We start from the raw sequence: 24,570 nt of genomic DNA on the forward strand, positions 1-24,570 counted from the left end.
TAGAGCTGTTAGCACACAGCTCACACAGTGAGGCAGGTGTCCATCAGTCCGTCCTGAGAGGACAATCCTGTGGAAACACCTGTGTACTGTCTACCAAATGTATTAAACTAAATAATGCATTGCTTTGAAGATATTACCATGGCAGGTGGAATTGTCCTCTTCCTCTACGGCTGCTGTACAAACTCACACCAAGTGTGGATAATGTAATAAGTGCATAATGTAATGGAACAAAAACTGACTATTACCACTAAATACTGGTCAAACATCTCTATTTCCCTACATGTATGTACACAGTATAGATGCAGCACACTCATATTATGTACATTCATAGGCTTTTTGGCCAATATCTACTTTTGTCTTTGGCTTTTTTTCGAAGTTGGATTCTGCCAAGGTTTATTATTTCAGAATATAATCCGACATAACAGTGATTTAGTGAGGCGTGTGGTATAATTTGGACCTAAACATATTTCAGACCCTTAGTGACAAAATGACATATGCAAATGTATCATGTCTCCTTGTTCTCAATTCAAATCGACCATGTTTTTTTTTCATCATTTCATTATCACATCCAGTGGAAATGAATGAACCTTGCATTCATTCAACACATTTTGACAAAGCATTTGCTACTTTTGGAAACTAAGAGAGACAGTTATGCCAATTTACGTCGTTACAAAGTCAGTTTGGTTAACATATCAAAACAGATTAATACAAATGCAGTCCATATAGGCCACTTAGTTGCGGAGGGCTGAGCCACTCATTTGTTAATGTGACCAATGAATGGAACTGAATGGCATAGCGGTCTATCCTGTCTAGTGCTTCTTCACAGGGAAGCGCCTCAAATGCAGAGAATTTCCCCCACTGTTCTCACACAATGCAGGAGTTGGGTTGGTATTCAAGAAGCGTAGCTGACACTTTAATGCATGAATCTCTGTCGGAGCAGACAGAGGGAGGTGGCAGGGGAGAGGGAGGTGAGAGAAGAGAAAGAGGATGACAAGACGATGAGATGACAAGGAAGGAATGAGAGAAAGAGCCCGAGGAGAAATGAGCGAGATTAGAAATGAATTAAATAAAGGGCATGTTTGAGAACACTGATGAGACAGCTACTGCAACACACTGAAGACAAAATGTAACTAGTCGTTGGCATTAGTCCTCAGTGGCATTGATTGAAGCTTCAATAGACCCAAATATGAAACAAGACAAATGCTTCTGAATAAATGGCTTCAATCATGTTGTACAACCAAAACCAAATGATCGAACTAACAGCGTATCTGAAAATACATCCATTTTTGATCAGAAGCAATACGTTTATCGCCATTTTTAACCGAACGTCAAACACACTAAATGACAGTAGCACACTATCATAAAACAACATTAGAGGGCTAAACCCTGCTACAGCCCTGGGGGCTGCATTAGTCATCACACCATGCTGGGGCTGGGTTCTGATAGAGGAGCCTGATAGCTGAAAGCTCTGGCTCCATCACTACTTTAGAGGACTTTAGGAACCACCAGTAGGCCTGCAGTCTGGGAGAACAGTGCTCTAGTGGGGTAGTACGGTACTATGAGTTCTTTAAGATATGATGGAGCCTGACCCTTAAGAACCTTGTAGAGGCTACATGCAGAGGATGTGGGATCTATGGATGCTTTGAAACCCAACGTCTACAGAGTGGCTCCAACAGATTCCAGGTACAACATCTGTGGTCTCCGTCAAGAAGAGCAGATAAGACATTGTGCAGCACCCTCAAACTCCCAGGCCGGTAGAGTTCAGGTACCATACGATGCATTCTGAGGCCAAGGAAGTGTATTGGTTTATAAACGGAAAACCCAAAGCATAGTTTGGAAGACACTGAGTTCTGACTGGCCTGAACGGCAGACCCTCTGTGACACCAGAACAGGCAACCAACCGCAGAGTGACAATGTAAAGTGACTACTCACTTGGCCACTTGCATAAAATAAATCACAAGAGCTTCCACTTAGGCACATTCAGAAGGATATATTCTGATGTATCCCAGCAAGTCCGGATACTGTGACCTTTCATAAAAGTATCTGAAGCCAATGAGCACTCAGCGGTCCTTCCCTAACAGAAACCAGAGCTCCACTATAGCCGGAAAAATGACATCAGTTGACTTTACTTCTACTGCACATAATGGGCTTCTTTTAAACTCATGGTGTGTTTTTATTTCACAAGTCTGACTGTATGTCTCCCCACAGTGACAATTATGTAATGAATCACACAATAGGTGTAGTTAATCTAACAGAGTCATAATGATACCTCTGTATGGATCGCCTTGTTAGTTTGGCAATTTGTACAGATACAGATAGGTGGGTGACTACGGTCTAATTAAAGTAGAGGTACACAACTTTTTTTGCTTCAACTTATCATTATGAAGTAACTTCTGACGGCACATTGTAATGGCTGTAGAATAATGACATCGTCTGTGTTTAGATAAGACTCGCTTTCACGATGCAGCTCTGTCTGCAACCGGATGCAATTTCCCAGGAAAATGAGGGTTCAATTTACGGCACAAAAGGAAGTGCATCAACCACTGCGCAACCAAACCAGGGAGAGGATTGTTTTCCCCGGTAGCTATTGGTAGCTTTCCTGAGCAACCCCCCATTGCCACACACACAGACACACATATAGTTTGAGAATTAGAGAAAATTTGTCCAACAAGAAACAAAACCAAGTGACGCTTGTGACTAGAGCGTAATACTGCTTTTAATCACAGCACTGAGATACAGTGGGTTCAAGTTGGGGTTCTTACAGTTGTTTTTTCATAGGACAGCTGCCAGGTTGCTAGCGGTTGTCTTTGCAAAAGCAGCACAATAATACCACATTAATAATACCAACTGCAAATGCTAACTGCACTGGAGTATTTGTTAGACTGTTGTATTGTTGAAAAGATACTTTCACTGAATCCGCACAGGCAGCGGAACAGCTCAGGTGTTGCCTTCACTACACTGTACCTGCCTAAATGTGAGCTGAAGCGGATTTTATCACACTTTAAGTGTATTTTTCAGTGTTTGTCTGTTCGGCTCTGAGCACCGCTGAAAAAAAAGAGTGACCTACTCTCAGTACTGTGCCTGAATGCATCTTGTGTACCAAACATGGAGCACTGATGCAGTTGCTACTCTGCCCAGTAACCTGCATGGAAGTGCATCACTAATGATTCTATTACTTAATGCATGTGCCTGACCCAGTGCGGACTTCTGGCACACAGCCTTGTTGGGGACTGTCCGGGCAGTGACTGGCTGAACTGATGTTTGATTGCTTCCTTGCAGAGAGCTACATGATGTGATATATCTTGTGTCTGTGTGATGAGTACTGAGCTCAAGACATGGTTACCTTAGCTTGACATAAAGATTGGAAGCAGGGGGTTAACAGCTAGCCTGGCTCGGTCCAAAGTTGAAAAATACACCTATGCAGGGCATCCTACTAGCTCACCTGGTAAGGCATGCACCACTGCAGACGCTCGGTTTGGAGTCCAGCCCCGGCCGTTTGTTGCCTATCACACCCCCCCTCTCTATACCCATTTCTTGTCTGCTTAAAAAAAAAAAAAAAAAAGGCCATACCTAATGTGATCTTATCGCCTTCCCAACAAACAACCCTCACACAGTGTTTGGCATTTTTGCATTACAACATAACTTAAATGGTCAATTAATTATCAAAATTGAAGTAGTCAGCTTTATTTTTTACAATTATTCTATATATTTTAAGGCTGTAAAACCCCTCACCATACAGTTTAGACACTTTTCTCAGACAGGCATTCACATTTTCTCACATTTATCTCTTGTTTGTTTGTCTCGCAAACAGGCAGCACTTAAAAGTCACACTGCTAGCGATTGAACATTTCTGTAAATTTGGCAAGCCGAACGCATTCTGTACTGTACAGAGACACGGCACGGAGGAGATCGATCGACATTGATCTACAGTCCCTTAGCCAATCAGGACGCAGAACACAATGCGCGTTCATACACTGTAAAAAAAAAAGCATGCAAAATTGCACTAAAAAAATCCGCGAAACAGCGAGACCGCGAAAGGTGAACCGCGTTATAGCGAGGGACTACTGTATTGTCAAAGATAGACGTTTTTTGACCTTTGATGTGTTGGACTTGTCTGAGAACTGATCGAGCTACTGACAGACAAACTAACATCTTATTAAAGCCCACATTCTTTGGGCAAGTCGAGAAGAATGTTTGAGTAGAGGACATGAACATGGTGTCACAATGCTGTGACTACATCTAGTTCAAATGAAAAAGAACATAGTTAATGCTGCACTGAGAGCCGAACCCACAACCTCTATCTTTGCCTATGCAAATGAGCTCTCATCACCACCACACTCTCACAGGAAAACATCAACCCAGTATTTTCCATTTCATAAAACCTTGTTCATTTGTTGGCATGCATTGATGACACTGTGTGAGTGTCTCTGTGTTACCAAGATTGAGCTCATGAATATCTTTCCCCACTGAGGTATGGCAATACACTTGGAACCAAAGTGGGAACAAAGTGACAATCAGATAGTGTCGGCTGGTACTTTTTTTTGCCATCATCAAAATCTACTCATTATGTCGTGGGTCTGAATTTAATGGTGAGAGCTGATGATGATGATGTGTTAACCAGCTGCAAAGGTGTCATGTGTCAAACAGTGACTTAGTAATCAGGCCTTGAACCCAACAGTCTGTGACGCTGGAAGTTCAAGCACAACAGAACCAACTCCATTAATGATATTGCGTCTATGTGCAGTGGAATGTATTAGTGGGGCTCCCTCATCATCAGTACTACCAGCAAGCCTTTTTAGTTCATCAAGCATCCACTTTGCATAGCTGGAACCAAGCCAAGACTTGGCACTGTGAAGATAGGTGGGGCCTGGAACATGGCCCATCCCACCGATGTAAGTAGGGACAACTGTATTGTAACCTCTAAGGCCTTCCCTTAGAGGTTTTCTGGGCACGTCCCACCAGGAGGAGACCCCGGGGCAGACCCAGAACTCGCTGAGAGGGATTACGTCTCTCATCTGGCCTGGGAACACCTTGGGATCCCCCAGGAGGAGCTGGAAAGCGACCCGACCCCAGATAAGCGGAAGATGATGGATGGAACTGTATTGTTTTCAACCCACTTCAACAGCCCTTTATAACTTGCAATTAATTCCCAGAATCCAGTTTTAGTGTAGATAGTAGTCCATTTAAAGATTGAAAGCACACCATTAGTTTCAGGCCTTGAGAAAAACAAATTGTTATATTCAGACACTGATTGGTTAGAATGGGTATTTGGAATAGAAACCAAAGAAACCATATGGTTTGTAGGAATGGGCGATCGTTTTTGAATATCAAAATTCAATCAATTATCCATCAATTCATCCATCTATCAACTATTCAAAAAAAAACTTTATGACTTTATGTATCTATCATCTTGTTTTAAAAATATATCTTCCCTTCCCTTTTAATCAGCGCCTGGTGGTTTGTCGGGAGCAATGGCTTGATCCTGGGTGAGATAAAGCAAGGTTTCTGTAGATGTGGGCACAAACAGATATATATATATATATATATACATATATATATATATATATACACACATGACACTGCGGGGGCCCTGAGCAGCTCCTTCAGCAGCAGACTGATACACCCACGGTGTGAGGAGGAGAAGCGTTACTGCAGGTCGTTCATCCCCACTGCTGTCAGACTGTTTAATAACAGTGTTACATAAATCTTATGACAATATCACAGCCACCACCTGCACTTTATCACCACTCATTTCTGTTAGTGTGTTTTGTGAGTAGATTATATATAGAGGGAGATTTTTATATTTTGTTATATCCCTTGTTTTTGCATTTCTTCTGTTACTGACACTTAATTTCTGCACCTTTTCTGTCTCCTCTGTCGCTGTAACAAGTAAATTTCCCCCGTGTGACGTAAACACGTCTCTCTTATCTTACCTCAGGTGGCTGCCAACATGCAACATGCTCAACACTGCTGTTCAACATCAAGTGTTTTGAAACCAAACGTATCGGAGACATCCCAACATCAGAACGGGGAGTGAAAAGTGATTTATGCTTGGTTCCCAAACATAGGATATTATCCTTCACCTCCATTTCATTCATGGCTGACTTAAGTCTAAGATAAGCCCTCTCTGACTTGGAGCCTCGGGTTGGTCCAATTCATTTGCCATGCAAACAGAAGAGGCTCAGCTGAGTACACAAAGTCCTCTTGGCTGCAGCAGTCTTTTGACTGGTGCATAAATGATGCATTGAGCATGACAACTCCTTTATTGCGTTTCTCGTTGTCAGAAAAGTGGAGGGAAGGGCGCAGGGAGCATGCAAATACAATCAAGTGGCAATTAGCTCTTTGAAGGCTATAAATAGAGGCATATTTACAAGGGAAAAAAAAACTACACGGGCAATTAGTGACTCTTTTGTGGGGTTTTGTGGCGTCAGTGTCTCTTTGCTTTACGAATCCCAACCGTCGCACACAAGTTGTCTTGTATTCCTTCAGAAAGAGAGTTGATGGATATCAGGGACACACAGCATCCGTTGTATTCGCTATAGCTCTGTTATATCGTGCAGGCAAAAAGCTTGATCTGGTACGCCTTATAGCATAAACTTTACTGAGTCTTATTGAGATTGAGATCTCCTTTTTAAGAGAGATCTTTTTTTTTTCAGTACATCATCTCGACCTAAAGGCTTGAGGGCTAGACTTACAATTATGTTGTTGGCAATGGAGCACGTATAAGTTTGACCCACCTCTGCAGAAGCACAGGGAGTCTAGCAAAGCCAGACAAATGCAGAGCGAACACAATGGCAACTACGGTAACCACTGCTCACCAAGTGAACGTTACAGCAGCATCGAGAGAACACCCACTCACAGAGGTTCCCAACCTTCTCCGGCACAACATCCCAGTTTAAGCACTAAACGTTTTCACCACCCGAGATATTTATAGAGGGCATTTTGCTGCTACTCAATATTCTATTAATAAGAGGATTTAATGAAGAGCTATGAAAGAATATTTTCTACAGTATGCTATGCTACGTGCACACTTGATGTGCAATGTGCATGGCGGGGTTAGACCAAATATATTTGAATTCTAATCCAGTTACAAATCCTTTCTAGTCCGTTATCAAACCTTCTTGGGTTTACCTTTCAACATCTGAAAGCGCCTACAAGCTTAAAAAAAAGTTTGTTTGCTGAAAGGGGCGGAAAATCCTGCAGGTTTTGATGGCAGCCAGAATAATGTTCACTACCTGATGATACGGCCTGAAATATGAGCTGAGCAGCTGGAGATATGACATTCACATGTAGTGAAGAGCCGTAGCTTAACCCTTTGAGGGTCTTCAGCACTTTCTAGTGTGTTATGATTTTTATTTTTAGCATATTTTATCAGTTTTTCATGCATATTGCTTATAATTTTGCAAGATGGTGAATTTTTCAGAGTTCTCAATTTTTTTCATGTATTTTTTGTGTATTTTGGACCATAAAATGATGCGCATCATGACAAAAACATGGCAATTTAAGGGTTAATTTTTTAAAAAACTAATTAAAATTTGATATGTATGATTAGGGCTGATGCTGGTCTAAAAAATTATTTAAAAAAAATTTTAAAAAAAGAAAGATTTTTAACATTTTTATGGCTTGTTTTTATGCATACACACTCTCATACAGACTCTTAAAATGAAAATAAAATTTCTCCAAAGAACAGTCACCACTCTGTTGGTCCTTTAAACTACAAAAACACACATTCTACTGGTGTTCATGCAGTGGTGATGCATAGTGCTGAGTCTAATCGCTCAACAATCTTTGGCTTTGGTTCTTTGGGACTAGCTGCAGAGAGCATCTTAACCAGACAAAACACTGCACTTGGTCAGAGCATGCCTGATTCTGGATTCTGGATGCTGGATTTCAAATAAATGACAATGCTAGTCCAGGCTAACTGTGACAAATGAGATGAGATGTGCACTCTTCACCACGTCCCCTACCTTCAGGCTGCAGAGTGACAGAGGGACAGCCGCTGCTTTAGACGAGGGGACTTCAAATTAAAATGGAAAAACTTGTTTCGCTCAAAGCATCAAGAAGAACAGCTTTGAGTAAAAGTTCTGGCTTACTTCTGATCTTAACACATATTACAGGAAAGCCCCCTTCGTCTCTGTGTGCAAGGATAGGCTTCAAGAAAACAAGCAGTGTGTTCAGACCGTCGTCTGGTGAACACATTCATAACGAGACGTGATGTGACAGGACTGTGGTCACTTTTTCTAAACACCACTTAAGGTTATGGTTATGTAAGAGAAAAAGAAAAGCTTTCAGCAAGTGTTCTAACTTCTTAAAAATGAGCCTAATTTAAATGAACTCTGACATTAACTGTCTGATTCATTGATTTCATTTCCACCATGTCAGCCTGAAATGAGTTTTTTTTTGCTTAGGTATCAGTCCAGTGACAGAACTCAGAGCTAGGCCAGTCTTAAGCAGGCTCACACTGCAGGAGTTTTGGGTCAATTTCTCTCCAAATTCAGCCAATTCAGTCAGTCGGAGGACAAATCTGGCCTGGTACCTTGGTCAGTAATGATATTTGGCCCAGATTATCTGCTAATGTGAAGGGTTTACAGATCCAGTCCTGCACCTCAAGATCTACTCACGGACAAATCAAGGCCGTACCAATACTTTCAAAAACGTTTGACATTTAGGATTCAAAATCTGAATAATGACGTCACTGCTTTCTGAGCCAATGAGAGAGAGGCAACAGTAATAAATCCTAGCCCTTCAGGCTTGAGTTCAAATTCCAGTTCTCTGAAGAACTGACAGCCGGCGTTGACAACGTCTCCCCGGCCATTTTTCCACCCACACTTGTTTCGCCTTCTGCTTATGTTTTTTTCTCACTACAAAGCATAAACCAAGTTTATCACATCAGTCTCCATTCTGCTTACATCCGCTTCCCCTTGAGATCACGAAAGGTCGTCCTCTGCTCCCTCCGCCATTATTTTCATATCCTGTAGTGTGATCATGCTTCATGTGAGAGAGAAGAGCTTCTTTGAACATTCTCCTCATGTGTCAGGATTTTTAGATTCCTGAAGTGTGAGCAGTACAAAAAAGGGCTTTCCTCCCGCTTCCTACGTTATTTCATTCGATCTTCCCCGAGTCGCTAGATGCTCTCTCTGTATTTGTGGTCCTCTGTGCCACGTCACACCATAATCACACTGAGGGTGTGATTATATGCTTGTGTCTGAATGGAGCCTAAGGTAACAGTCCCAATATGAAAAACACACGGGAGCTTTTGCAATGAAATATTTATCGAGCAGCTAACGGGGGCATCCCCTCAGACTGCAGTGCTGCACCAACCAGAAGTATTACATAACTGCAGAGTTCATAGAAAGGCTCATCTCATGTGTTTGCCATTGCTATTTCAGATCTCTGTAAAGAAGGACAAAAAAATGCAAATGTATGTATCATGCCATTATCAAAGTGTGGACATATACACTATCTAGCCAGCCAGCTGTGTGCTGTGTGTGTTGTGAGAGCCTCTGAGGACCACGAATATCTATCACAATCTGATTAGTAGCTGTCAAGATATCTATGTCCACCACATTTACAGTTCTCTGGTTATTCTATCCAGCAGAGATAATGAATACAAAAAAAAGTGTTAAACAAACCCGAATATATTTGATATTTTAGAGTCTTCAGAGTGGTAACCATGTGTGCCTTGAATTTTGAATAAATGACTTGAATAAATGAACTGTTACCAGCACAGCCCCCCCCCCACACACCATCACACCTCCTCCTCCAGGCTTCACTGCTGGAACCACACATGCAGAAACCCTCCGCACCTTTTCTGTGTCTTGAATCCTTCATTTTGAATTCTTGACTCGTTCCGTCTCTCTTCATTAAAGAATTTGGTCTAGACCTGCTCTTTAATGGAAAGCGTCTTTTTTTTAATCAAGCAGTTCTCCTCTTCTTCTTGTTCTCCCTCAGTAGTTTCTTCTCTGCAGCAGTTCCACCATGAAGGCCTGATTCAGTCTCCTCTGATGATGACATGTGTCTGCTACTCTACTCTTGAAGCATTTATGTGGCTCTAATCTGAGGTGCTGCTCATTTGTGGTTTCTGAGCCTGGTAAGTAATTAACTCTTCCTCTGAAGCAGAGCTAACTCTTGGTCTTCCTTTCCTGGGGGGGTCCTCATGAGAGGATGATAGTTTTTATGACTGCACTGAAGGAAACTGCACAGCACAGCACCGGTCTGGGTCCAGAGCACAACCCCAAAATGAAAGTTCACCGTCTTGTTTTACCTGTGCCTCACTGAACCCTCGGCACATGTGCGCTGCAGGTGGAGCCAGTGTGGCACATCGGCTGGACTTTTTTCATTTGGAGTAAAGCAGCCTACTGTTCAACAATAGAATCATACATACCTTGATGACTTCTTTGTACCCTGTCCACTAAGCTCAATAACGACATAATCGACCACACGTGGACCAGCTTCTCCTTGTGTGAGATAACTGCTTTCTCTGCATGTACCCTGACAAGTAATGTCCTGACAGAGCAATGACGAGACAAAAGGCTGTGGCTGTTCATCATTTACAGGAGAGTCATTGACTGTCTTTCTGTGTTTACTCACAGCTACAGGAAAATCAAATAAAGAAATACCTACATATGGTTTTGATACGTCTTGATATGTTTCTATTTTAATTGCATGATCGATTAAGTGACTCACTAAAAAGCAAAGCCTTTAACTTTGAACAAAGAAATATTTCCCCTCAGGTCCCTTCCTGTGTGTTTATAGGCGGTTGCACATGACTGACATCATATTTACCTGTTAAAAGGTGCCTATGAAGACTAATAAAGCTGTAAAAAAAAAAAAAAAAAAAAAGCCATGTTAGTTGTAAAATGTCTACAAATGATTGGATGGAATGAAAACTGAAAGATAAGAATTGGGCCAATCACCATCCGTGCAGCTGAGGTTACTCATCAAGCTTATCTGATGAAAAGGGTTGACAAATCACGGGACAATGGTTTTAACACACGGCGTGAGGAGAATTTACTGCTCTGGCTTTGATTGTTCTCAGGGTTCTCACTCTAAATCAAATGTAAACTTCCCTGCCTTTTCTGTTTAACTTTCATGACCTATAAATGTAACATGGCAATAGACTGTATAAAGTGGACGTAGGGTCTGTAGGGTCTGTCAAGTGCCTTCACCCTGCATTCGTTCACGTGGCCAGCAGGGCCGACTGGTTGCAAGAAGACTTCCAGTTGTATGGAGGTCTACGGGAAAACGACCTTACTTCTCACTTCACTTATTAGGAAGCTTCAAGTCTTCATCAAGACAGCATGATGTTCATTTAGTAAATTGTGGTTCCACAAAAAGCTGAACTCGAGGCTTCGAAGCGGCGGTCCACAAACTAATGGGTGACGTCACGGCTAAGAACGTAGGTAACGTTAGGGCAAGAGCTGAGACAGAGCCCTAACATTTCATGTAACTATATCTACATAAAACATACATGAAACACACATTTCCCTGATTTTCCATGACTTGCCTCAATTGTTTATTCGATTCCCTGACTAACCCTGTCTGGAAAAGACTTTCCCTGGGACACCCTGGTTTCTTTTGAGCTTAAATCCCAAATGTGGATAATGAGCAGGTGTAACCTCAGGGTGGTGTGACAGTCGGAGCTTCTATAAAGAGAGGACTTCTGCCTTTACATTCACTCCCCTGGATTAATATTTAAGTGCTGCAGCTGGCTCACTTTTTAAGATCAGTCATTTTGGTTTCTTACAACGTGGGTCATATTTTCCTTCTATCGGACAGCAAAGTAATTACAGAGATCTGAAACCATGGCAACATCTCTACAAAAAATCTGACGGTAAACAAGCCAACATGTTATCCAGGTCATCTAAACCACTTAAACCATGCAGAGGACTGTTCCATTAATCCACTAATCATTATCTTTCTTCTTCGGCGTCATCTTTACATTGTTACACAAAGCAACTTGATGTTTTCTTAGAATTTTGCCACCACGTTGTGCAACCACTGGTCACTGGCCGGAGGCATGTGCTTGTCCTTGTGTCATTGACCCTGGACCACACACTGTCTACTCAGCACATAGTCACCACTCAGACTGTATGTGCCTCGTTTCCCGGATAACCATGTCAAAAGCATTGAAAGGGATGAGACGAGTCTGTGCTCACAGAAACATTACCCTCTGTTGTTTAGAAGACAAGCAGATACAAGTGTTCGCCTAAATGACGAATACGTTTTGAGGCCTCTCTTGCAGCAGAGCAGTCTCTGAGTTGGTTTGATGAGAGAATAATGTAATGCTTTTTTGCATTTCATTAGTGTGGGTGGACTGAAACTCCAGCAAAACATCTTTTGAGTCTTTAGATAACGCTGCATGAGGAAGACCAGAGTAAATGTACTTCATGGCCTTCCTAGTCTTCAAAGTCCAGGTAGCGCCTAGAGACTGTACCTATATACACCAATGACAGGGGCTACCAGCCTGCTAATCATGGCCAGTATCTTGATCAAGAAGGACTGGAGCTGCTGGTTACCATATCACAAATCTTCCAACTAGTGGACGTCGGAGAAAATCAAGCTGCAGTTTGTTTTGAAACCATTTAAAAAGAGATACGGAGCAACAAGCGTCTCAGCCAAGTCAGTCAGCTGCACCCAGGCTCCTACCTCCATCCAAAATACAGATTTCTGGCTTCAAGACAGAAGAAAGGTATAAAGCCAAACTCAGGTAACATGAATAGAATAGAAAAAAATAGATTTACTGTCAGTGCTGCTCCAATTTGGTGCAAGAAAATATGAACAAAAATAAAATAAGAATAGAATAGAATAAGAATAAATATAATAAAAGGAATATAACAATATACACAGTATATATAAAATATGTCTGGAGAAGATGTCCCTGACTACAACTCGCATTCATAACGCTGATGAGTGTGAGTTGTGGGTTTGAAGTGAGGGCAGAACACAATGATTGTCTACTGCATACTTCACAGACAACTCAAAGGGTTAATGGATTTCTGAGCCTTCACATCAAACCTTTGGAAAAAGCTCCTGTCTGAAGTGTTTAACTTGACTGAACTGGGGTCGACACAATGCACTTTGGCTAATGTCACCCTGCATCAAACATCTTCCACATTCCAGCAGCTTCTCCTGAGAAGCTCAGGGGTCCGGTTCAACAATGAGCTCACACACCTGAGGATAAGAAGCAACTGCAGTTTTGTGACCAAACACCGAGAGTTCAAAGAGGAGGAAGGGTTTGGCCTCCTTTGAATGAGAGAGACACAGATGCAATAAAGACATGAAACCTTTTCTGACTGCAAAGGGGGGAAACAAAGTGAAACAGCAGCAGAGATAGCGACTGCAGCTCAGGCTGAATCATGGAAAATTGAAAAGCAATCCCTGGTGGGTGTCTGTTTTTCTGTTGTGCTTATACCTGCTCAGTGAACGCCCCCGGGGGCCGCAGGCCAACCTGAGAACACCATCTCCTAGAAACGCTGCGTGGTGAGTCACACGGCTGTTAACCCTTTGTTGTACTGTGCCGTTTCTCTGGCCCAGCAGTGGAACCACCTGCATCTCATAAAAACCAGCCCTCCTGACCAATCATACACTGGAGACTAAGAATGAGCGGGACCGGGCTTACATAACCCACCGGCGGGGGTTTATCTCACAATATAACCACTGACCTTTTTCGAAAGAGATGAGGTATTTTTAGAGGGGGGACTGGGCATGGCTTTGTAAACGGAGCACTTCTTCCCAGGCAAGGGCTTTACACGTAATTGCCTGGTGAAGACAGTGGCAGTAAGTTAAAGCTGCATTAGGCGAGAGGAATTTATGTCAGTATGTATGGAGTTGGGCAAAAAGACAGCATTTAATCTTAATTCTTAGACTTGCTGCCCACATTACATTCTGAGGGGTTGGTAGAAGTATGTACACGAGAGACGTTCAAAGATGTCACAACTTGCATGTTTTATTTCAGTTCTGCTTTGGGTTAGGATCGATTACTAACTCTCTAAAACCTTAAGCCAGTCAGTTTACTGTGAAGAAAACCTGCAAATCCTCAGCAGATCTTTGCTAGAAAAATCACTGTACCTCTGTATCTGATCAAACAGGACATCACAGAGTCACATACGGCCATCAGGCAACATGATGGAAATATATTATGGCATTTTAGAACTTTGTCCACTATACTATGTACAGATTTCCCGATGCGATGCCCCATGTGATCCTAAGGATCAGTATTGGCTAAAATAAAGCTGATCAGACGCCAGTCCTTTCTTAGCTGTACTCAAGACCTGGTTGGGCTGGTGAATACCTTCAGTAAAAAAAAAAAAAGGTGTCATAATATGTAGTCTGAGCATCTTTGGCACACAAAAAACTTTTCAGATTGATTAAGTTCTATCTTTTCTCGTTTTCTGTGCAGCTGTGTTCTTTAGGGAAATATGAGCATAGTGGTGGTCTTGGTATTGGCAGAGACCCAGCACAGAAGGACTTGGATCGGGCCCAAAGAAACTTGGCTGGGACATGCCTAGCCGTGATATATAAATGAAATTAGCAGGTTCGAGGTGTTAAAGTCATCTTGTTCCTGTCCGTCTGACCTTGTTGTCGTTTAATGCATGTTTGCTGTCTGGATTACCGACCTACGTGATCCTGTGCGCGTTTGCCGTCCTCTGCATTCAATTACCCACCATGACTTCAATCACATACAGACACTGTGGGACTGAGATGAAAGCAGGTACGAGCCCACAGAGACTCTGTCAAAGTTATGTAACCTGACAGACGCACTATTTCAGAGTCAGCATACCAGTAGAGTTGTATTGTGTATTTGGAAGCGAAGAAGAGACTTTCTGAAATGAGGATACCTTCCACAGCCTCTGAAGCACAGGCCTACCACTGCCTTATTGCTGGCTGACACCGCCGATCTCTCATCACCTCCTCCACAGCGCCCAGGTGCTTATTCATCATCATCATCATCATCATCATCTGCCTTTTCATCATGTGGTCTGTCAGCCCCCACACTTGAACACACCCACGCGGAGCACAGCGAGGCCCAGTTTGTATCTCACTCTTCATGTTTCAGCTCCTCGCTCGCTGTGAGAGAAGGTTTGCTGAAGGCCACAGCAGAGATAACAGCATGCAAATGTATACTGGCCACAAATCCACATTCACTGGGACATGAATGGACTCCAGCAACGTTCAGGTCTGCTTCAGTCACTGCCAGCTGACAGCGTGCACTATGGAGATGAGTTAATAAAAGGGAAAAGCACCTTACATAAAAATGATCCCAGGATATACCAGACAATACTTTTTATATCAAAAATAAATGGGAGCTGGAGTTAAATATTATAATCGAAGATGGAGAATGGGAAACAATGTGCATTGGATGTCATAAGGGCACTAATAGTAACATGTGGAAGGAGTTTGATTGGAAGATGAAGACAAGGTTCTTTAAGACACCTTCGGTGGTTTCCAAATTTACAGACAACCCAGCTGCAATAAACTGTTGGAGAAAATGTGGATTGGTTGGCGATCACTCGCACATATTTTGGGATTGCCCAATGATGCTTCCTTTTTGGAAGTTATGGGAACTGATTTACTACTCACCCCAAGTCAATTTCTTTTAGATCTAACTCCTGAAGACATGTACACCAGAGAACAAAAGTACCTATTACATATACTCTTGATGACTGCTAGGAAAATGGTGACAATAAATTGGATGAATCCACAGCCACCTACAGTGGCACAGTGGAAACAGAAGTTGAGGGAGGTGTATGAAATGGAGGCCTTAACTGCTCAATTACAATTGAAGGCTGATGTCTTTGTGAGGAGGTGGCTACCTATAGCAAGATCCCTCTATAACTGAGGGGAACCCCACACTATGTTGTAATGTCTTAACTGTCCATTCATTTATTTTTCACTTATTGATATTAAGTTTTCTGTGATGTTGTCAAGGAGTGTTCTGTTCTGTATTGTGTCTTTCTATGTTTAATAAAAAATAAAGTTCCAAAAAAAAAAAAAAAAAAGATCCCAGTGGGCAATACCTGGATAAGTTACAATACAATCAAAGAACAAAAAAATTCAAAACGTCGCTGTCTTTTGAAAATCTGTGATACGCACAATACTGTGGTATCAAACAGCTTTTGGAGGCCACACCTCCATTATTCCACCGCGGAATTAAGGTCAGTAGCCTTTCCTTAGTGGCAGGTGGCTGAAAGGATGCGCGAAACAGTCGAAAGATGAGTGGTCAGTGAAGCGCTCTGTGAGATCGAAGGGATTCAGTGGATAGAATGAAAGAAAGAAAGAAAGAAAGAAAAAAGAAAAGAAAACATCTTGGTAAAGAGAAGCAGGATCACACTGTAGCTTTCAGCCGTTACAAGGAACAGAGAGTGGGAAAGGTCTCATCGAAAGATTCGATTTCACCCATTTGTAAGATTTTCTGAAAGGAGTCCATCGGGCTCTTCTGTTGTTGTGACCTCAACCTGTTTCAGCAGTCCTCTGCTACTTTGGACTGAAACATCACCACAGAAGCGCAGCAGCTACTTTATCTAAGCGAATGAATATTACATGCAAAGTCTGGAAGTGGAAGAAAAAAGCCTCAGAGTTCAGAGTATCTTTCCATAAGATCCTCAGAACTCCCCTGTGGAGATAACATGTTTGTGCAGCTCAATAGCAACGGATCCTTTAACAACACCTGCAAAAATAATAATGACGTATGACGTATATTTCTTAGTGATAATGTAATAAGTACATTGTGACCTTGTAGTTCATCATTGGCCACTTTTATGCTTACGTTATCATATATGTCATACTATTATTCAAAGGGAAATGTTACATATACTTCCTGGAATGTATTACACTTTGAGCAGAGACAAGCTTCTGGGAGGTGCGGAAATATGTAAATTCAACTACGTTTACCTTTCTTAGTAATACAGTAATCAATATAAAAGGCAGATCATTCCTGCCTGAGCGTTGTGGGAGAGGGCCTGTCCTTCCAGTCTGCTCTGTCTTGTTCCTCTTATTGTGGCGACGCTGTCGTTTGAAGGCAAACCTGACTTCAGTTGACAACAGTTTGACACTAATCGTCGTCCATTTTCACCGTAGCTAACCAGGAAACCCCGACAGTGGGTCTAAATGCCATGGGAGGATCCTCCCGCTGTGCTTGCAGGCTTGGCCAACCTGGCCAGGCCGACTAGCGCGCCGCAGCTGACGAATAACAACTGGTGCACTGACGGGGCCTCGATTCACAGGGAACACCAAACCATGGAAGCCACAGAGCAAACCGACTGTCCTGTGCAGAACGGTCAGGGATGATTACACACGCTGCTACACTGCAGTGTACCAGCGTCTGCCCACAGTGCTGTATTTGAAAGCAATCTGGGAGCATGCAAAATGCAGCTTCATTCGCTACAGAGCATGGTATACTGTCATGGTGTGTGTGTGTGTGTGTGGGTCCGCAACATGTGTCGCCTCATCACAAATTAGTAGAAGCCTGAGGGTTTGTGTGCATGTGCTGGAAAACAAGCCGACATCTGAAACAGTTTACAGGATCGTTGCTGCAGCAACAACTGGAAGAGGAAATTTAAAGAGAACGAGGGGATGAACTAAAGACAAGGGACCTTTGTTGTCACCGCCCTCTCTAACCTCCAGAAGCTCATAGCACAGTTTGTGAGGGCTGAGGCTATTTGCCATCCACCCTGCTCCTGGATGTAGGGGGGCTGGGCAAATGATCAAGAACACCACACTGGCCCAGTGTGAGGCTGCGCTGTCGCTGCTGTTAGACAGTCTGGCTCAGACGGCGGAGAGACAACAGAACACAATGGGAGAGCCTCGGTGTTTGGCTTGTCTGAACTTTCCTCGACACTCTACAAGTTTGCGTGCAGCACAGGGGGTTTATGGGAAATACTTCACACGTGTTCCTGCCTCCCACAACAGATAATGATTTGACTTCTCTACTGCGCAGGACTGGGCATGCACTCACTGACAGATGGTGGCTGTGCACACCTTCTCAGTCTCAAAGAGCACACACACACACACACACACAGCAGCAGGGAGACATGGAGTTATCTAACACATTAGATTCTGTCAGTCAACCATGTTAGAAACAGACAATTGCTTCATTTGCTGCATCCAGTTTAACACAATGGCTTTTGTACAAAATTCCAGACTAATGTGCTGGTTCTTATGCTGCACTAACCCTACGCTAAGAATGACACCAGTAACTCCTGCATACTATTTCCTGGGGAATGTTATAGTACTAGGCTACAGGGATGGCACCATTAGAGTCGTACTGTCATCTAAAATTAATACACATTCTCTGGTTCGCCCCTCCAGTTTTATTCCGTTGATATAATTGCTATACAATACCGGAGAAGTGCTTGAGCTCACACCGGTAACATTAACTGTACTTTAGAGAAACCTGCATCCCAGTGAGGTGGGGGCAGTGTATGCATGGGTATAAGTGTGTGTGAGTGTGTGTGCGAGAGAGAGAGAGAGAGCTGTGTGGGAAGTGTTCAGCTGAGGGACTCCAGTACTGTAATGCAGGGGGAACTACTCTCCCTCTATCCTCATCTCACCATGTGTTATGCAACAGCCTCCTGGCCATTGTTTTAAAGCGCTAGCTGATCTCCCAGCTTTCATGCAGAGAGCACTCATTGCATGGCTCAGGCTCATCCGTCGGTGTCGCAGAGAATACGAGGCAAGAGCACTAAACGTCTGCTTTTTTTTTTTTTTAAAAAAGTCCAGGTTGACGGGGAGCACCAACAAGGAATGCGCAGAGCTGAATCCCTCATGCAGCCAACATGCAGTGAGGATCTGCGACCTGCTTATTAGTCCACATACTCTGCAGCAGAGGCAGCTGTAGTGAGTTTATCGCATTCCTACAGGCTGGTCATGTTGCCTCCGTGCAGTGCATCGTTCCCCCTGCAAAAATGTGAAATTTGCATTTTGCTCGCTGCACAAGTGACACATGATGCACAAAGAGTACAGTTCTGCGCTGGTGCACATTCCTGTGAGTGTAAGAGTGGCTGAAACTGGTCATCTGGACAAATTAACACCCTCTTAGTGTTGAGCTTCAGTCTTATTTTTGCAGTTTCGATCTAAATCTGATCTGAGAACACCGTGTCATCGGGTCTGTGCAGTGCTGCTGGTGCCTCTGGGAATAATAGAAAAAACAAAAGTTGCCACAATCATCACTTAATTGGAGTGTGAGTGATTCTGACTCCCTCACACTTCCACCAAGTCAAACCTGGCTTTGAACAGCACACATGACTATAAAAGTCTAAAAACTAGAATTTATCAGTGGCACATTCAAACACACCTGCACCCTCCTCATCTTCTCTGTGCCATCTCCGACTTCTGAGCTAAGATAGCGTTACAACTCGCAGTTGTGCGCGTTTCCAGGGCAACAGTTGCTCACCAGATGTAATAAGACACAGAGTTCACAGCGGGGGGGGGGGGGGGGGGGGGGGCGGAGACCGCTTTATCCATCTCCATCAGGTGCTTCGTGTTTCAAAGCGATTAGAGTGAGAAAAACTTTATTGACACTGATCTTCTCATAAGGTTTAAAGAGATTTAAAGTCAGACTGTTTCTATTCAGTACAGTCGGGGGGGGGTTCTGCTACCATCTTACTTGGTCTGCTATGACAGGTAGCTTGTGGGGGCTAATTTTAGCCAGCTTTGCTTAGTTACGTGTGTAATAACAGTTTCCTCACGGTGTAAATGATGTTTGGGTGGTGCGATTAACGGCCCTGAGTCTTATCACGATCACGGGCTAGCACGCCTTTTATCTTACGGTCCACCTCGGCCTGCTCTGCTGTTCTCACCGCAGGATATGAAATGATGTTCTGAATGTATGAGGGGGCGTCTCGCTCCCCCCCCCCCGTCTCAGGCTGCGGGATGAACTGGGTTAGAGGTGAACAAAGCTTTCATTCTCGCCACACTCATTAAATCAATTACTTCCACTTTAAAGAGCAATTGTTGTTAGTGTGCTCCTCTAATCTCCATAAAGCCGTGTTTGGCAAACTGGCAACACTTCCATGTTCCCACATGATTCACTGGTTCACTCCAGTTCAGCTGAGAAAGTCAGATGCTGTGTCTGACTTGTTGCTCGGTATTTAAACGTTGCCCTGTGTGTTTCTGCTCCGGTGCCGCCTGCACTGTGTACAACAACTACTGCTGCCACCAAAAGGCTTTAGATCATACTCCTGCTTGTGTTTTTCCAAATAAACCTCCGCATGATTAAACCCTCAGACAGATCTATTTACATGGATATTAAGGAAAATCCTTGTAACAAGGCTCCAGCCATGCGATGCCTTTAGAATATTTCAGCACAGATTGGCGTTTTAACTGGCGACACTTGCTTGGTGGTGTTTGACATCAAAAGCAAGCAGCACCGTGGGCTTCTTTCAGCTCGCTCCTCCAGTCGCACAGGGACGAATCCACTGGCGAGGAGGCACAGAACACTTTCTTACACCCACAGCAGCAGAAAATAGACCAGAACGTACCGCAGCTGCACGGCAAGGAAGGAGCCTGTCTCTGATCAACTAGCCGAGGAGCTCACAAACTCAAGCTTACGTGTTTGTACGTCCGCTCGTGGCTGGAAGCGACAAAAATCACACCCACTCTGGGGACTGATTAGAGGGATTCTGAGGAGGGAAGGATTAGCATTTGAGACGACACAAGAAACTTCTGCAGCAATCTGAACATCACAGGTTCACCAAAGACGGCGGCACGGTGCTTAATTCCTCCTTTTACACTGCCACAGTCACGGTGCATTTTTACGCTCGACTGATTAGAATGGAACACAGTCTGCGACATAATTCGGGCGGCGGTGAGCACCGTCGCCTCACAGCAAAAAGGTTCCGGCTTCATATCACACTCTACTCCAGGTGTGAGCTTGAGTGGCCGTCTGTCTCTATGTGCCGTGCCCTGTGACTGACCGGCACAAATATAGAACCAGTGTTCCAGGTGCCTGACCCGTACTGGGGCCTAAAGGTCTCTTATGTGTCCCCCCCAACCCACATGGAAGAGCAGTACATAACTAGTACAGTACTCCTTTAAGTGCCTTTTGCAAAGAGTCTACACTTAGTGGCCAAAAGTCAGCGGACACCCCTACTAATTAGAGCTCAGGTGTTTAGTCACACCCAATGCTGAGTGGTGCACAAAAGCCGGCCTTTAAACGTGGCACTGTCCCAGCGTGCCACCTTCAAGGACACACGACTGAGCATATATATACAAAACATCTGAGATTTGTTCTGGTTTGATGGTGACCAAGAAACACACTGGAGCAAACAGCCAACAGGTGGAAAAGTAACTTGTCGACGATCTCTGGTGACAAACGAGCGAATGAAAGAAAGAAGAGGAACCCAGGAAGGTGTGTAGGGGGGGGGAGGCAAGGTTCCAAACACATCTGACCCTCCGACACACACGGGACGGTATACTAGCACCACACGGTGCACCTTTTACTCTGCTGCTCATTTCACAGTTTTATTCAGAGACACACACCCAGAAAGCACACACACACACACACACACACACACACACACACACACACACACTAATCCCATAATCTGTTGAATACAAAGAATAAAAAACTATTTGGGAATCATGATTTTTAAAGCATACTGATGTGCCAAACATGAAATGAGGATATCTCTGAACCCCTGGTTACTGCAGGATGGAGCGGAGGAGCTGTGCGATGGACAGATACTCAAACACTCTTCACATTGCTCACGTTGTCCGAGCAGCTGTCACACACCTGCAGGTGGTAGGTGGACTATCAGAAGTGTTGACCATCAGGGTGACTTTCTGCCATAAGCCATCTAATCAGTGAACCTTGAGACTTTTACGGCACAGACCAAATTGCTTCGACGCTAGGAAAAGCATCGAAAAACGCATTGTCATTTGGTAGCAGGTGTCATTATCCGAGGAGGAAGTGAGCCCATGAGCAAACAGAATGCCTCACACGTTACACATCACGGAGGCATGCAGGAAAACCACTGGTTGCAGCTAACCAGTGTGTTAGCCGGTGCACTGAGCAGTTCCACTACATTGTCGCTTCAAGATTTGAATGTTGCGAAGCTGCTTTGGCAAGGAGATGAAAAAACTAGATCACAGTGACAGGACAGAAACCCATTCTGACACACAGGAATGTCGTTTTGTGTTTGTTCGGGTGGATTTCATAGAAGTGGTGCTGCATGAAGACAAGAGTGAGAGAGAGAGAGAGAGAGAGAGAGAGAGAGAGAGAGAGAGCACTGATCATCAGATCACACCTCTGACACCGATTCCTTCTGCACATCCTCAAACTTTGCCAGGGCTTTTCCTCCAGCCTGCTGCTGGCTCAGGGTGCACACACACACACACACACGCACACACACACACACACACACACACACACACACACACACACCATGTGCACTTGAGTTAAACACTTGCACACAGAGGAGGCAGAGCTCTGTGGAGGAATCGGGGAAGTTTGGGACTAAACACGATCCTAAAAGCGAAAGCAAAGCGCGCAGAGAGTCAGTGGCAGCCTGCTCTCAGTCTGTGTGTGTGTGTGTGTGTGTGTGTGTGTGTGTGTGTGTGTGTGTGTGTGTGTGTGTGTGTGTGTGTGAGCATGCGTGGCCAGGCCACGGAGCGCGGTCCGTCCCCCGGCCCCCTGCTCTCAGACCACCGGACCCGGGGGGCTCCTACCTTGCAGGTTCTGCACTCGCATGTCGCTGATCTGACCGATAAATTCCTCCCGCTCGAACCAGTCTTCCCACTCGTGTCCAGCCATCTGGGACTGTGAGGGTCCTGGGCAGGATCCCTCTCACAGGAGGAGGAGGAGGAGGAGGTGGAGAAGCCGCTGCAGCAGCGGGCACACGGGCTGTCTATTGTCCGGCCGGCCGACCGGGAGCCATGCGAGCCGGGCTGCGGTCACTGGGCGGACATCACTGCTGCTCAGCCCGGGGTTCTTCCGCCCGGTGCAGCGGGGGCACAGACGGAGCTCCGAGGGGAAAAACCCGAGGAGATGAGTGGAGAGCAGGCGAGGAGGGAGCTGCAGCACCTGGTTGGTATTTCCGAGGTGGGATGGAGCTGATTCAGTGCCCGCCCACCTCTCTCTCTCCCTCCCTCCCTCCCTCTCTCTCTCTCTCTCTCTCTCCCTCTCAAACACACACACACACACACACACTATTAAACCTCTGAAGGAGGAAGGGTCAAACACAAGCTGAATGTGTTCTCACCATCATTCCCTTTCCCATTGATCCTGTCAATAACAGTTGAGATGATCCAATCCAAAGTATTATCTTTTTTTGACACCTTATTTAAATGTTCATATAAATATAATAGAAATAAAATGTTTGTTTTTTTTCTCTACTTGACACGTGCTGGTTAATGAATCAACGGAGAATTAATCAGTAACCTATCTGATCAACAAGTGACCAGCCAGAGAGAGCACACGTGCACAGAACACAGTGTTCACGCAGCGAAGCCTCCCCCTTTACACAGAATGTAGTCTGAAAACTAAATATGCACAGTATGAGGAAATCAGGAAGTACCGAGGGGCGGGTGGCGTCTCCACGAGCCACTTCCAGCGAAGCCACTCATTAAGAATGATTAGGAATTATTTTGGGCACACACTCGACACAACAGAGCAAATATGTGGTCGAACAGACAGTGATGTCTCTGAAGAGTCTCTGACACTGGAGCAGCCTCGGTCGCCGCTCATGCTGCTGTTGTGATCACTACTGCATTGTGGGATCATTTTAGTTAGTGTCCAGTGTTACATCCTGTAACGTTAACGCCACACTAAGCACTACACGTATTACCGGCTTCATACTAAGCCATCAGACGCACTAAAGAGGTCTCACACTGTATTAGTGCACTAAAGAGCTGCCATTGTTTTAAAGCAGAACCCAGCAGGAAGCAGTTTGCTGTCTTTCCAAATGTACGGTGAATGACCAAATGATCGCACTTCACAGATGAACTACTGAATTGAGTTTCCGTTGGTTTTGTTCTGGTGCTCACAGACTGTTGTGTGGTGATGTTCATGTCTGACATTAACTCATAGGGAACAACACATCAGTGAAAAGACATCCTCCGCTCATCCAGACTATTGTAGGGCCCACCAGAAATGGTGAGGACTACATGTTTCTCTGTCTTTTGAACAAAGGGCTCCCTCTCTGACCTCCCAGAGTCCTTTAGTTTCACACATAGGTGCTAGAAGCACCCCAGGACCCATCGGTCAGTGCGTGACACATGATCCTACAACCTCAGGTCAGTAAGGCTCGTCTTACCTGAGCCCCTGAGGGTCCAGTTCCAGGCCTGCAGCTTTCTCCTCCAGTTCCAGCCTCAGTGTGGCCTTTACCAGAGCAGACCACCTTCTTCATGCCTGGACCAAGTTTCTCAGCACCAGCAGGTATGATCCAAAGTCTGCCAGCTGATCTTCAGAGCAACAGGAGCACACCAGCTAGTTAGTACTGAGCTGCTAACTATCAAGGAACAAAGGAGAGACCAGATTCCTCCATCCTGCATCCAGGACAGCAAGGACAAAGAACCAGAACCTTCTTCCAGCCTGGTTCATCAACAGGCTGAGAAAGCAGCACACTGAAG

General features: G+C 44.4%; 1 protein-coding gene across 1 annotated transcript in view; it reads right to left on the reverse strand.

Moving 5' to 3' along the window:
• The window catches only part of clmna (calmin a), a 44,899-nt gene extending 21,974 nt beyond the window's left edge, over positions 1 to 22,925 (reverse strand). Inside the window, exon 1 of the mRNA XM_070842268.1 lies at positions 22,669 to 22,925. Coding sequence (XP_070698369.1) covers positions 22,669 to 22,753 — 85 coding nt within the window. The 5' untranslated portion in view covers positions 22,754 to 22,925. The remainder of the gene's footprint in view (positions 1 to 22,668) is intronic.
• Positions 22,926 to 24,570: the final 1,645 nt, after the last annotated feature.

This window comes from Pempheris klunzingeri, chromosome 13 (assembly GCF_042242105.1).
Source record: "Pempheris klunzingeri isolate RE-2024b chromosome 13, fPemKlu1.hap1, whole genome shotgun sequence".
Classification (NCBI taxonomy): Eukaryota; Metazoa; Chordata; class Actinopteri; order Acropomatiformes; family Pempheridae; genus Pempheris; species Pempheris klunzingeri.